This window comes from Quercus suber, unplaced genomic scaffold, assembly GCF_002906115.3.
Source record: "Quercus suber isolate HL8 unplaced genomic scaffold, Cork oak 2.0 scaffold_250, whole genome shotgun sequence".
Lineage (NCBI taxonomy): Eukaryota > Viridiplantae > Streptophyta > Magnoliopsida > Fagales > Fagaceae > Quercus > Quercus suber.
This window is the reverse complement of record NW_027069706.1, coordinates 778,623-794,760: the sequence shown is the minus strand read 5'-3', so window position 1 is coordinate 794,760 and position 16,138 is coordinate 778,623. Positions and strand designations below refer to the sequence as shown.

The 16,138-nt window shown below is 34.4% G+C and overlaps 1 protein-coding gene across 1 annotated transcript; it reads left to right on the top strand.

Annotated features, from left to right (window-relative positions):
• The first annotated feature begins 7,986 nt into the window (after positions 1-7,986).
• LOC111994697 (uncharacterized) lies at positions 7,987-13,295 on the top strand. The gene is made up of 5 exons (XM_024026580.1): positions 7,987-8,104; positions 9,267-9,340; positions 10,715-10,807; positions 10,907-11,008; positions 12,927-13,295. The coding sequence occupies exons 1-5, from the start codon at positions 7,987-7,989 to the stop codon at positions 13,293-13,295; spliced, it is 756 nt and encodes a 251-aa protein (XP_023882348.1).
• Positions 13,296-16,138: the final 2,843 nt, after the last annotated feature.

Below are 16,138 nucleotides of genomic sequence, written 5' to 3'. Positions count from 1 at the left end.
ATGGGACAGCCCCAGATGGGAGTGAGGGTATACAGGCTAAAGGCCCTCCTCCCTCGACCGAGAGCCGTTGCGGCAATAGTCCGCGTCAGACTTCTGGCGTGGCAAAATTTGGGCATCACCTTGATTGTGCCGTGCAAGGCAGGTAGGAGGGAGGTCCCTGAAGTACATAACGCTCTTCTCTGGGGCGCATTCCTGCCAGCGGAGACGGGCAAGATTACGTCATGTTTGGTGCCCGAGTGTTGCCGTCTCCAACTGCTAACCGCAGTGGGGCTAGGAGAGAATCAAGGGAACATCATAAGGAGGGGCCGCCAGGCGCCCATGCGTCTACTCCTCTCTTGTCGCTGGCACCACCGCACCGGCCTAGGAGTTGTTGGTAGCCTTGAAACAGGCCTGCCTCAGCCCCATTCCCTCTATTTAGCTTTAGGTCTGGGCCGTCTGGGCCTCTGTTTGTAGCCTTAGCTTTAAAACATGCCTGTCTGAGCCTCTGTTTGTATCTTGTATTTCTTTTTCATTTAATAAAATAATGCGATGCTTCATCTCTTTTCCTTTGAATCTTCTACCTTTCTGCAAAAGTTTATTTATTCATTCATTTATATATTGTTTTTTTTTTTTTTTTTTGGTGGCGCATCCTCGTTAACCTTCCGTAAACTAGCTATTTAGGAATGATCGTCCGTTGCGCCTGTTAGTGCACAAATTCTCCCCACAGGCAGCGCCAATTGTAGGGACTCAATTTGGATTGGACCCAGAAAAAGGATGGGAATCTAGCCTAACAAGCCCAAACAATACATTTTTAGTGAGTGGGATGAAGAATTAGACCCTAACAGACAGGCAACTCTAAAAACAAGAATTCCAACCCTTTGGAGGCCGAGGCATCCAGGCAGCTCCTTAAGGTTGCTCCTCGGCGCTCATCCGAGGAGCTTCCTTCCTTTCCCCCTTTCCCCCCCCCCCCCCCTTTTTTTTTGTTCTGTTGGGTTCTTCTTATATAGCCCCCTCTCCTTCTTCTCTTTCTTCCATCTGTTGGTCATCCATGTGCCTTCCTTCTGACCATCCATCCCATCAGCTGTACTATCAGTACTCAAATGATTTACTGTGACCAAGGTTATCCAGTCCAGGAGTCACATCTCCATTAATGTGACCAGGGGTTAGGTGAGCGCATTTATTGTGGAGGTGACAACCTCTCCTAAACTCGTCTCCCCCCCCCCACCACTTGGGGTTAGTCTCGGTCTGCCGAGGACAGGGATATCCTCGGTGGGGGTTCTAAGAGCTTAGGCCTTCATACATCGTCTTCGTATAATACTTCTTCCTCGGCATGGGCCCTGGGCTAGATGTGAAGTGGGTCGAGGTTACCAGGCCCATAGGCCCCACAGTAACAAAAAAAAAATAGTAGAAAAATAAGTTAAATAGTGAAAAAAAAAATCTGAATTTTTAAGCCAATATCAAATGTAACCAAAAATAGAGTAATAGTCTAATATACTAAGATGTGAATGCTCTAAAAAATGTAAAAGTAACATAATTGAGAAAGAGAAACGAACGACCCCTCCGTAGACTTAGTTACGACATATGTACCAAAATATAAATATTTTAATCATCAACTAAGCCAAACTACTGTTTAATACGTTAATTTCAAAAAATACAATAAAATTTATAAATAATAATAAAAATAAATTAAACAGTAAATAAAAATTGACTTTTTAAGCCAATATCAAACGTAGTAATTATAAACTAACAAATTAATAATGCGTGCATGGATTCAGTGATTCACTAACAAAGGTCAATGAGAGGTTGCTGTCAAAAATGAAGATATATAATTTTTGTCGTCCATAATGCAACATACAACTATGAATATGATTGATGTAGCTAGCTAGCTTTTACTCGACACCAAGATATTCCAGACCAGACCGATCGATAATCGCATATACATGATGGATTCATATCCCGTGCAATACCTAGGGTATTGCACGGCGTGCAATAGCTTCAATCTCAACCGTTTATTTAATCCAACACATAAAAAATTGACACCTAATAAAGACAGCTCATCAATCCGTGTGACACCACCCTCTGCCCTTGCTCTTTTCTCTATTCTCTCTGCGTTTCAGCTACCAAAAAAAACAAAAAGAAATTCTCTTTCTTCAGATCTCTCACTATCCAAAATTCAAAAACTCTCTCACACCATTGCTGAATCTCCATGGCTACAGCTAGCAGCCACCGCGTCCCACACCTCCACTACTGGCTGTAGTTCTGGTCTTTCTCCTTCGGCCACTGGAGGTGCTATCGCCGGTGCCATCACCACTGGTGGCCGCCGGGTCCTCCTCTCTCTCTCTCTCTATATTGTCTTTTCTCTTTTATTTTTCTTTTTGTTTCTCTTTTTATTTGCCTTTTAGACAAGACCAAAACCCCTTTGACACTCATTTTGTTTCATTTTTTTATTAGTTTGATGAATAACATTTTGTTTCAGTTTTGATTAGCTTGATGAATGGGTTTTCTTGTTTGGATTTCTAGTATTAGCAATATCTGTTATTATTGGCATTTTTAAAGCTGGTTTTTGGGTGGGCATTGAAGATGTTTGTTGAAATGCTTCATAGAGTTTTACTTTCTCTCACTGTATTCTGCCCCCCCCCCCCTTTTTTTTTTTTAAATGCTAAAACTGTGATGCTATGTGTACGGAAATTAGATTTTCAAGTTAGTGTGTTATCTTTGAAAACTTATCTCAAGCAAACAGTAGATAAATTATTCTCATAAAATCTATGATTTTGTATTCAAAATAGCACAAAAATGAAAAACCATTTATTTGTTAACTTCATTAAGTAGTCTCTTGGCTGCCTAAGCTGTTTGAGCAAATATCTAATAGGTGAGTCTCTCTCTCTCTCTCTCTCTCTCTCTCTCTCTCTCTCTCTCCTCTCTCTCTCTCTCTCTCTCTCTCTCTCTCTAATATATTCTGATCACATGGCTCATGCAGCCTTTCTATTAATTGTCACAAAAGAACAAAGGATTTCTAACAAGCTCATAGCCAGAGATTCATTGTAATTCCGTTTCAACAATCTTCGATCCATCCTTCAACAATCTTCGATCCATCCTTCAACCAAATTGAAGGATACTTTGTGTTCAAGTGAAAATCACATTACCACAAATCCAATTAACAAATCTTTCAAGGAGATCGAATCAGAGGATAACTCTTTTGTAATTACAGAGAATTGTACCACACATTCGTCAATACAAATTCACATTTGTGACACTATTTTACTTGTTTGACTTATTTCGAACCGAGAAATTTAGTCGTCCACAACATGATTTATAGTTTCTAAACTTCTATGTCATCTTTGTCAACATATTAAATATTACTAAATTAACTTTTTATTTAAGAATAATACCTATGCAATTTATGAATTTATTTTAAAAGTCATTTTTAGTTAATTGAAATGATTTCTCTTAAAGGATTATTATGCTTATTTATGTTGTATTATTTTCTATTAACCTTATAATGTACTATTTTATATATTTTGTTTCAATTTTTAAGATATTTTTAGTAAATTTTGCTAATATTTACAAATTTAATATATTTATTTATATTTATATAATTGCTAATTAATTATGACGTCATCACGGTTCGACCCTAGTTCAACCTTGGTTCGACCTTAAAAACTTTAAACCTCTCCCTTTTACGGTTCAATGAACGGTCCGGGTCTCAAAACCTTGAATAAGAGGAGACAGGAACATGGTTATGATAAAATAAAAGGCCACAAATAAAAGAGAGAGTGAAAGTTACTTGAGTACGTGAGAGAATAATTTCTTACCAAAAAAAAAGGAGAACAATCTGTATATTTTAATATATGTCAATCGATGTATAAGAGACTGTCTTTCTATATATGCATAGGCATGTTTATGTGTATTACAAGGAATTTATATATATATATATATATATGAGCCTAGCTAGGAAAAATAAATTAAATAATGTAAAACTGTTGGATAGACTAAGAATATACACTAATTAACAAGCTAGGATTGAGTACTGTTGTTTTTTATTTTATTTTTTATTTTTTATTTTTAGAAAGGCATGTCCATTTTTACCTTTACAAGGCCATCACTTTCCACTCTTTATTTTTAACTACAGTATTTTTTTTTTCAACAATTAATCTTATATTTGGGCGTAGGGGAAACGAGAGAGAGAGAGAGAGAGAGAGAGAGAGAGAGAGAGAGAGAGAGAGAGAGAGAGAGAGAGAGAGAGAGAGAGAGAGAGAGACTTATCTGCTGTTCCCTATTTCTTCATTTAAAACATGCAACACACGTTAAATACGTGAAATGAAAATAGACATGGCAAAACGGGCGGGTCAGGTCGGGTTCGGTTCGGGTCGGGTCAATCGGGAGACTTATCTGCTGTTCCCTATTTCTTCATTTAAAACATGCAACACACGTTAAATACGTGAAATGAAAATAGACATGGCAAAACGGGCGGGTCAGGTCGGGTTCGGTTCGGGTCGGGTCAATCGGGTTGCGGGTCGGGTCGGGTTGACCCGTATTTTCAAACAATTTTTTTTTTTTTTTTCAATTTCAAAAAGACTAATATCAAACTAAAAAGATTAAGAAAGAAGAGCAACTCACATTGAGAGTGCAAAAGATCTAGATTTATATTTAACTTCCAACAGAAGCAAAACAAGATCTTGATTTAATGTATGGAACTTATGCTGTTAAGCACATTTTTTTCATATACAACTTACAAGCCTTCCACCGCCTTTGTCATTAAGTAACAACTCAAAATTTCTAACAAGCATCTTTTTTTTTTTTTTTTTTTTTTTTTTTATACCAAAAACAAGAAGTACAAAACAAACGACATTAAGATATACAAAGCTGATTCAACCAGCGTTAGTTCAAAGGCAGTAAAGTTGCCTGCTTAGCTACAATACTTATATAATTAACTAGCAAAAAGGGCACTAAGATCATTTTGTAGAGTAAGCCACATTGAACAAGAAAGTTAAGGTTAGCAAGCCTATTAGAATCCTGCCAATCCAAAGCTCTCTTGCTGTTAAGGGTTGTAAAAAGTCCTCCACAATCACTTAAAAACAAAATTCTTTGGTAGTTATAAACAGTTGCAGTGAGACTAGCTTCCACCACAGCTTCCAAAAGGCACCTTGTTGCAGTCCTAGCTAAACAAAAAAATAGAGTTTGTACCGTTTGTTTGTATAATACTATAATTGATTAATTCATTGTTTTGTGGCTGAAACGGAGTGGACTACAGCTAGCCTAGCAGCAAGCATAAGGGCATAAAGCATTGAAAGCGAATGGGATTTTATTTTTATTTTTAATGCTTGTGACTATTGACTTGTGACTTGTTAGAAAGCCTTCTGTCTGAGCCCTTGCCCCTTGGCCGGTTGGAAGTTGGAACTTGGCCCTTGACTAGTTGACTTGCCTTGTCACTTGTGTTTCACTGTTTTGTTTGTAGTGACTTGTCACTTGTGTAATTGTGTTTTGTTTGTAGTGACTTGAAGACTTCACTGACTTCTACTCTTGTCTTAGTCTTTGTCTACTGTCAAGTATTGCTTTATTAATTATTACTAGTTTTGATACTTTGTGCTTGATGTACAAAGTGTAATTAAAAAAAAAAATTGCAATTTTTTTAACGGGTCGGGTCACGGGTTATTCGGGTAGGTCGGGTTGATCCGAAAAAAATCGGGTCGGGTCAATTCGTTTTTACTTCGGGTTAAAAAACTGAATTCGGGTCAGGTATTTTTCGGGTCGGGTCAGAAAATTCTGACCCATATTTCCATGTCTACGTGAAAATAGAAATAACAACAGGTGGAGCCAGGAAGAGACACCCCTGCCATGGCCTTGATTACCAGCCTAAAAAAATTCTCCTGCACAGCCTGCCTAACACTAGTTTTTCTATAATTTCAACAACAAAACAATTAAAAAAATAACATTCACAAAAAATTTAAAAACTTTTTGCTCCACTACAACAACCATTCAATGTATGACAATTACAAATTGTCAATAAAAAAAAATAATGAACTTTACTATGTGAGTAGGCTTATATACACACACAAGAGACCACATATACTTAATCACTTATATAAAGTTATAAAAAATAAAATATAATAAACTGTTAATGGCATTTATGTAAATATCATTGGGACTGGGCAGCGCAAGCGGAGACCTATAGGCTATAGATTCAATGGGAATAAGTTGTCAGCCTTATACAGTACTATTTTCTAAATGATTGCAAAATTATCAAGTAAATTAGGTAAAAAATCATTTAATAGGATTACGTATGGTATAGGAGTAAATTGAAATATTTCGGGGTGACTTTGTCAGTGAAATTACAGTGATATATGATACAAAGTATTTTTCCAAGGTATTTCTAATCAACAAAAAAGCAAAGAAACGAGAGTACCGCCTGTCTTTTTCATAAAATTAAGTGGATAATAAATATGAGCGAATAAACACTACCAAACATGAACAAATCATTGGATATGATATGGGGTAGCTTATCAAACGGATTGTGATTCAAGTGGTGCATAATAATCATTTCCCACTCCCACCATGAATCTTTAATTTTTCCCAAAAAAAAAAAGGTTGTTGTTGAAGTTTAAGGTAAATAATTTGATGAGAGAGATTAGCTAGATACATGGAAATGATAGACTCCCAAAGTCCAAAAGTCTCTTCGCGTGATGTGATGGGATGCGGTAGTACCATATGCGTAATGCACTATTTTCACTCCACAACTTAGCACAGGGGGTTCTGAATCTTATCTTCCCAATTATAATATCTTAGCGAGCACAGAAACAATGTCAAAAACTAGCAATTATATGATATCTCACGCCATAACCAATTTGCCAGACATATTCGTAAATTACTATATATTCAACTTTTAATTTATTACCTAATGCTTATTTTGTTGAAATTAAATTTTTTTTACTGAAAATATTATAAATAAAGATAAAGTTAGCTTAAATAGTACAGTAAGACCCATGAATAATAGTAAAAAATGTAGTAGGGCTCATAAATAATAGCAAAAATAAATTGTCTACACTCTCATCTTGTGGGGTTGATTTTTTTTCTTTTTTTTTTTCAATGTCTCAGTTTTGGAGTTTTTAAGGTTCTAGATTGCTCTACAAAAGTCAATTCCTTCTTGGTTAATTTTCACAGATTGGGCTTTATTGTATTTTTTTAAAATTAATTTTAATGATGGGTTTTAGGCATGTAAGATAATGTTGTTGGATTAAGGTTTGGTTGGGCTAATTTGGGAGTTTGGAGTTTAACAATAGCTGTTCTGTTGATGTTTGTTTGTGTGTTTTGATTTTTTTTTTTTTGTTTGCCAAATGCAAGATTGTATCTGGGTTTCTTTAAAGCTGAACTATGTTTTAATTTAGTGTGGTTAATATGCTTACTAATTAAATAGAAAGTTTTTAGAATGTAGTTTTTACTAGTTATTGGTATTTAGATACAATGTACCTTTGGTCTGAAATTGTCTCATGGATTCTGCCAGAAAAGGGGGGAAAATAATGAAATAAGAGAATAAGACAGTTGTGTAAATGCCATACTGGTGAAGCCCAAATATCCAATTATGTTTCTATTTGATTTGTTGGATTGTGTGATTTAAGGGTTTATACTCTATTTATCATCGATGGTTTACCAGAAAAGGGAGGAAATGCATTTTGGATTCAAAGAAGATTCAAAGAAGTAAGATTTTGGATGAATTAACAGTTCTAGGTTTATACTCTAACAAATGAATGAATAATTAGTGGAGGGCTATTTTTGTTGTTGTTTCCCTCTTCTTTTTTTTTTTTTTACAAGTATTGTTGTTGTTAATAATAATTAGTTACATGCAGCATTATATTTCATTTATATTACATTTTTCTACTTTTGATTTTGTTTTTGTTTCTTTTTTGTTATGTTATGTAAAGTGTCCAGCATTATATTTCATTCATATCAACTTGTTTTTTACTTGTCGTTGTCCTTATATACTTGTTTTTATTTTACACTTTGACAGTTGAAATGGCAAGGCGAAAATCAAATTTGCACACGCGTTCCAAGAGCGTAACCGTGGAAGGAGCTTCTATAGAACATGTGGATGAAGAAACGAACCAAGAAATGCATAAAGCTTCTACGCAAGGTATGGGCTTACAACTTGATATCAAATTTGCTATCAGTTTGCTTAAAAATTCTATTATAAATAAATAAATAAAGGAGCAGCCTCTATGTCTCAGCCCCTGCCCTATATGTCTCATGATGGTTGTTGTCTATTTTTATATATTTTTTAAATGTCATAGTTTTATTTGTTATGCCTGTATGCATGTTGAAACTCTCAAGTTCTATAGTTAGGTTCATGCTAATCATTTAATTGCTAATCAATACAATCATGTTCAAGTATGTTATTCAAACAATAATAGTATCAATCATGGTTGCAAATTTAATAAGCAAAACACATATCCATGCCTTCTCTCTAATCCACCAAGATAGTTGAATTTTTTTAAAAAAAAAATTCTTAAGTTGAATTTAAACTGAAAATTCAATTCCATTTTATTTAAATTGATGCTAATTTCTTAAGTTGAATTTTCTAATATTATGCCCCACCATCTACTAACTAGTAAACAAGAAGATAGAGAAAGAAAAGACCTTTGTTTACAATTTGTTTTTTTTATTTTTGTTGGGTTCTCATTGTTTATCTTTGTATTTGTGTGTTTTTAGATAAATTAGCCATCTTTAATGAGAAATCCTCTGTATATAGCTAATATAAGGGTCTTTCTAGGTTGGTTTGCTTTTACTTAATCTTTGTGGGGTTCTAATTTTTTAGAGAGATATTTATCTGCAACTAGTTTGTATTGTATGTGAAATTCTCATTGTATCATTTGCAAGCAATTTCACCTATAAATTTTTTTGATAATGCTTATATGGGTGCCTTTTATTTTTATTGGGTTTTCATTGTTTATCTTTATATTTGTGTGCTTTTATTTTTAGTTTTTATTTTGATCTTTGTTGCTTCCTAATTGTTTAGATAGGTATTTGTCTGCAGTTAGTGGAATTAGCTTATTGTGTGTGAAATACTCATTATAAATTAAGAAAATAGTTACTTTTTTCTTTGTTTGTGGTCTTATCTTATCCATAAAGTGATTATGAGGAACTGATTGAACTGGAAAAAAAAAAAAAAAAAGAGTAAACATTTTGCTTGTTTTTGTTGTTTCGGAAGTGATAACAATTAAAATTTTAACATTTGATGAGTGTCTATGTTAAAAGTCGTGCCAATTTTTTCTAGTAATGCATTATTTAAATTTCAGATGTGCAGCCACCTATACGTGCCACTCGCAGGCCAAGCAAGTACTTGGATGTTTGGGATCTTCCCGACAACCAAGTAATTGACTTGCCACTAAATAGTATGCATCAGTTGGTTGATGAGGAGGCAAGGGCTTTCACTGGTTTCTAGGGGACGATTGCGTGGAAACCCCACATGTGCCCAATTAGATATTTGAGTTGGAAGGACATGCCAAAAGAACTTAAAGAAGAGTGTTGGCGTCTTGTAGAGGTAAACCAGGAACTTATAATACTTGTAATTATGACATTTTAGCATGCTTGTTGTAGTTCTAATTCTAACTCAACTATTTGATTGTAATTTGCTAACTCAACTATTTGATTGTAGCGAAAATACGCTGCCCCTAATAATCCTATTGCATATGCGGGTTTGAAGATATTTACCTTACAAAAAATTGGGAAGGCTTGGAGGGATCACAGGTGCAGGCTGAAAACAGCTCATTACATACCGCATCCAAGAAACAAAACACGGGTGAAGAGCAACGGAACCAGGGAATGCATGCCAGAAGATTAGGATATTCTTGTTGAACATTGGCATATAGAGGATGTAGTGGTATGTTCTTTTTAAATCTTTTTTTTTCTTTTTTTGTCTTAAGATGTGCTTAATCTGTGTTTTTGGTTTTCATTACTACCATGTTGGTACTGTGCTTTGTTTCTTTGGATATGTTGTTCTTTGGTTGCATAAGCAACTGGTTGGTGAGTTAGTTTTATCCAGGAATTGAAATTTTTGCGTATCCTTTTGTGGATTTGATTGTTTTGGCATTATTGTTTGGTGGGCTCAGTTGTCTTTGTAAAAGTGTGAATCCTTACATAGCATTTTCATAGTTCAATTTTCTTTGTAAAAGTGTAAATCCTTACATAACCTCTTTTGTACTTAAATGTAGAATAGATTACAATTTACATCTATTTCTTGAACTAGGTTTTGCCTCAAAGTAGAGTTTTAATGGTTTATGCATAAAAATTTTAAGATGACTGCTTGATCATGGCATTTCATGTTTCGAATTTTACTTATTTTCTGCAATTTTTTTTTTTTTTTTTTTAAGAATTCCACAGCTGCCCAATTGTATATCTTGAGCTTGCTGAAATTCTTTGTTAAGAGGCAAGTTTTGTTTTACTTTTTAAAAAATATATATATAATAAGAACTTAGTGAAAGTGTGAAACTACATTAAGATCTCTATGAATAGTTAAAAAACTTTTCACATAAGGGTGAAGTGATATTCTAGTTAGAAAAACACATGTGATAAATAGCACATTTACTAAACAATGTTAATTTTCTATGATTTTTCTGTATGAATAAGGTTTTTTATTTTTATTTTTTATAACACGATAATTAAATTAGTAGAACACTTGTGGTTGTGTGTAAAAATGTAAGTCTGTTTGTTTGTTTTTGTATTCTTGGACTCCATAATTTTGTAGATAGAGTCAGAGAAGAATAGGGACCATCGTTCTAAACAGGAGGACTTACATATTGCTGGTTCATGCAGCTTTGCCGTGCATGCTGCAAAGAAGGTAATAAATATTATGACTAATATGTAAATGATTTGACTTATCTTAAGTTTATGTGGAACCAATATGAATCACTACATAAATATGTTGTTCATATTGCAGGCAAAAGCAGATGGACGTCCTGTAAAGCGTGCAACATTATATTCAATATTGCATACTCGTAAAGATGGAACTGCAGTTAATCCTGTAGTGCAAGCAAAAATGGTGAGTAATCCATTTTATTACATTAAATTTTATTACTGCCTGCTTTTGAGTTTGTATATGGGTGCTTAATGAAATGAAGGTTAACAAAGAAATAATATGGAGGTTAACAAAACAATAATATGGAGGCAGTGGCCTCCATTATTTGATTCATATTAATTTTATTTGTTAAGTGATTCTTTTGTTCTTTTTTGGCCTCCACTAGTGATATGAACTATAATATCTAAAAAAACTATGGTAGGTGGAACTTCTAAATTGTGGATTAAGCAAGTTAGGTTCTTTGATTTGTGTTTTTTTTTTTTTCCCCCTTGTTTTGCTAGAAACCAGCTGGCTTCTATGGAGAGAGAGCCTGCTATGAGGTTTTTTTTCTGAACAAGCAATCTATTATATTATATTTGTCCTTTTACATTATATTGCTATTTTTTTTTAATTAAAATTTTTCCTTGAAGAATTAAGATTTGGTGGTATCTTTGAATTTATTATTATTTAGATTCTGGTCTTCTAGTATATATTTTGCTTTGCATTCGCTTTATGCCAATCATAAAAAACTTGTTCTTGTTTATATCTTGTTGTCTTCTCTACATTTTGGTTAGAGGGTGAAATGGTGTTGGGGGTTGAGATCAATATGACTTCCAACCACCACAGAAATTAACACTGAGCCTTAATCTACTAGTGAATCTGGGGACATTAACTACTATTAGCACCACAACACTGCCCATTTTAAAATGAGTGAACATTCATTGAAAAGTAGATCCATTCAAATCACAAGTGTTTTTATGATAATATGAATTTTTTGGAGGAATTGCTACATTGAGGTTCAATCTTTGTATAGAGGGGTTTGGAGACATTTGGAGACATTTGGTGATAGGTTTGGAGAGTAACCTATCCTAGAAAGCTTTTGTTCTTTGGGTAGACAACTGTTTGTGTTCTCTACATTTGAACTAGAATTAATGTGCCTAAAATAGTTTAGGAGCTATTTGAGTGTTAGGAAGTGAAGTTTGGTCAACATAATAGCACTAATCTTTAGATCACAGTTTCACTGTCTTTTAGGGAGTATTTGGAAGAATAAAATAGTTGGGATTTTGAGGTGAAGCATATTGTTTCTTCTTTTTTGAGAAGCTTGTATCACTGGATGTGAAATTTTGTTAAAAAGGTTCTCTTTTAAGCTGTGCCAGCTAGATTGGAAAAGATACAAAGGAATTTCCTTTGGAGGACTTGCATTCAAATTTAGTCTAACTTGCATTTAAGACTTTTAAAATAACTTAGATATAATGGTGTCAGTCAAGATTAAATTTGAATGAAACCTACTGTGCTGTTTCTTTAAATAAATTATACTCAAACCTTTACCCTTTTATGCTGCATTGCAGAAATCCATTCCCCCCCCCCCCTGTCTCATATGGTGACTCACTTGAAGTTAATGATGATGAGATATATGAAATGTCATTATAGATTTTTAATTTACAATTGCAATTTTAGCATTGGTCGTAGAATTTGTAGCCTATAGTTGTTTTAAGCACTCTAGACTTACAGTTGCAATATTATGTAAACTTAGTAGGCTTTGCCATGCTCGTTGAATGAGCAGGCCTCTTTAGAAAGCATTTCATTGTTTACTGTTGTTACAGATTAAGTCCAAGATGCATAATATTATAGGATGTGTTTGAATGTGAGAAAAAGGCTGCACTAAATAAATTATTAGGATCAAGATTTATTAAAAATATTCGTATCTTTTCAAAGGTTGTTTGGACCTGAACTATGAGGCTTTTTTCTGAACAAGCAATCTATTAAACATATGGTTCTTGCCGGATATTGCACAAATCTTGTTGGTACTGCTATGCCATAATTTCAAATCTTATTTGTACTATTCATAAATGATTGCTCATTAAATGCTATTTAAAAATTGATCATTGAATTCATATATCAGGATAAAATGAAGGAGTTGTTGGTTGAACCTTCGAATCAATTGCAATCATCTGACACAAGTGGTAGTATTGCAAGGGCACCAGACGATGTGTGTGCCAAAGTGATGGGTAAGGAGCGCAAAGGTCATATTCATGGGGTAAGATTTGGTCCAAGCCCAAGTGACCGAAGTAGCAAGAGTGCTCTCACGGACCTTCAAATACGATCAAGTCAATCAAGGGATGAAAAAGTTACACAACTAAAGGTTTCCTTGGCTGAGATGCAAGAGAAATTGTCCTCTTTTGACGAAATGAAGGAAAGACTTAGCCAATTTGAAGAGATGGAGAAAAGAATGGCTCGCATGCTTCAACAAATGCAACAAATAACTTCATAATGCAATCAGGTTGGCATTAATGTTTGTTTAATTCCTTTGATTGGTTATTTTGGTATGCATAAAGATTTCTATCTTTAAATGTGGGTTTCGGGGTTTGGTTACAAGATGGCTAGTTCTCAAGTTATAGAATTCTTTGGTGTAATATGTTTGCAGTTTGAGTTCTTTGATTAAAGCAGTTATTGATCACTGCCACTTGAATACCTTGAGACTGCTCTCTATAAAGTTCCCAAATCTTAAAATCTTAACAACTCCAAATGCTAGGCCTTTTTCCTTTGGCTTGGTAGCTTTGTATGATACTGTTATTAATTGTTGTTGTTTGTTTTAATTTTGATTTGGTAGGAAATAACAAGCTTGATAATGAGCCAATTTTGTAGCATGATGTGTTTCAAGATGAGTTGTAGAGATTGTTGTCATGGTTGAAAACATAATTGATAGCACAATGATGGATTTGATAAGTTATACTTTTAAAAATAAATATATAGTTTCATACTTTGATGCATAGTTTAGTAAAATTTTGGATGGCTTTTTGTTAGTGTGTGATGCTGGCTTGTTTTTTTTTTGGTTGTTATGTAATGGTGAAGGATTTCTTTTTTCTTCATTGATCTTATCTATATATAGATCATTGGACTAGGAGTATGAAAATGCAATTGGAATACTTAAATGATGATGGGATTGATATTTTATGCTGAAAAACTCTTAGTTGGACACATACTTATGTTGATTTTTTTGTTGCTGTGTTTTTGTTATTTTGTGATGATGGTTTAAATTTTGGCTGTTATGGAATTGTGAGAACTACGAAGTCAGTGGTTTGAGCTTGAAACAATAAACCCAAATTCCCACCAAGAGCTTTGATTCAGTTAATTCCATTAGGAATAAAATTACTTTTAACTAAGTTACTTTTAATTAATTGCTGATGGTAGCAAGTACTTGGCTACACTGCACTGCACTTACACATGTCTAGATTCTTTCACTTGTATTTGAAGGACTTGCTCTTTCACATTTCATTGTCATGGCAGTCGTATTTAATACTTTTGTAGTACTATTTGTGCAGGTATAGTTCTTTGCCTTGGTTTTTATTTTATTTTTTATGTAATCACTTTAATTGCATTGGTTTCAATGTTGTGTCCTAATTACTGCCTTTTTTTTTTTTTTATTTTTTTTTTTTTTTTTGTTGTATGTAGGACGTTCCTCCGATCCTACAATCCCCAACTCTCCAAAAATTATCAGCCGCATCCCATCAACCAAGTAGTTCATAAACTTTATGTTGTGGACATTTTGTGTACAAAGAACCACATTTGAACTCTAAACACATTTTTTGCAAGTGTACAAAGGACCACATCTTTCTTTTGTTAATTTTATGATGATGGTTATAGACAAAGTTATGTAGTTGATAATATATTTCTATGTTAATATAATGTTGGTTTGGAGACATTTGTGGTATTGTCTTAGTGGAGCTAAAATTGTTACAGGTTATTTGTAATAGAAATGTGGTTTTAGAACCCAGGAGGGGAAAAAAAAACCTATAGCGGCAGGCAAAAACCGCCACTAAAGGACTAAAACTATGAAATAATTGGAGGCCTATAATGGCATTTTTGGCCTGTTGCTAAAGCCTCGCACATATAACTGTGGGCGTAACCGCCACTTAGGGGTGTACAAGGAGATACCAACACTGACAAAACCGGTCTAACTGCACCACCCCGCCCCGCTCAAAGCTCCGCCGAAGGTTTTCGGCAAGTAGTCGACGGCAAATCTTCAGTGCCGACGTTAGACTAATGCAACCATCAACGCTGAGATGTGCACATCGACAAAAACTGAAACAACCCGAGTGTGTTATATGTGTATATATATATATATATGTATGTATCTATAAGAAGAAGAAGAGGCCTAACGTTCTAAGAAGAGGCAACGTTCATCCATGAACACTGAACTAAAGTTACTGAGCAGGGACGTTCTTATCAAAAAGAATTTTGAATTCTTATCCATGAGTGTACACTGTATAGGCCTAACGTCTTTTATCAAAAAAAAATTGAATTAAAAAGGAAGTTGACGTATGAGGCTTAGTCCAATAACGTGTGGTCTAACTCTGAGTCTAAGACTCTAATAGGCAACTCTAGTCTCTAGTGTCTCCCACTTGCATCTTTTGAAAAAAAAAATATATATATATATATATGAACACAGTCATCAGCTACCTTCGTTTCTCTTCCAAACCCTAATCCCGCCGAAAAAAAAAAAAAAAAAAGTTTTTCCCTCTCAATCTCAGAATCTCAGGCTCTCACCTAACCATTTTTCTCTTCTTTTTTGCTCTCAGCCACAAAATGTTTCTTCCAAGCCCTAATCCCGCCGAACAATTAGCAGTGTTTCTCTCTCAATCTCAAATTTTCAGGCTCCCCACCTACCATTTTTCTTTTCTCTTTTGCACTCAGCCACATAATTTTTTTTTTCCATACCCTAATCCCGTCGAACAAACAGTAGTTTTTCCCTCTCAAATTCTCAGTCTTAGGCTCCACCTAACCTCCCTTTATATAAGAACACAAGCTCTCAGTCTCACTCTCAAGGCTCATCTCTGATTCTCAGTCTCACTCTCTCACAAAGAAAGACTTTCCTCTCAAGGTCTCATGAAATTCCTAATACCTAAGTCAGTCAATCTCATTTTCATCTTTGTTCTCCACCGTGGCTCTGCCACTATGTAGTTCTGCCTTTGGTAACCCTAACCCTAACCCAACCCCTCCTTTGTTTTAGTTTTATTTTATAGTCACTAAATGTTTGTTGTTAATTCTTTTTTTTGTTATTTTCTTGTAATTTCAGGGTTAATTTAAGAGATTCAACTTCAGCCTAGTAAAGGA

Excerpts from the sequence above, each read along its gene's own strand:
- LOC111994697 (XM_024026580.1), top strand. The coding sequence starts at position 7,987 with ATGGCAAGGCGAAAATCAAATTTGCACACGCGTTCCAAGAGCGTAACC. Across the intron at positions 9,341-10,714 it reads GGGATCTTCCCGACAACCAA|ATAGAGTCAGAGAAGAATAG; the intron begins GTAATTGACTTG and ends ATAATTTTGTAG. Across the intron at positions 10,808-10,906 it reads CCGTGCATGCTGCAAAGAAG|GCAAAAGCAGATGGACGTCC; the intron begins GTAATAAATATT and ends TTCATATTGCAG.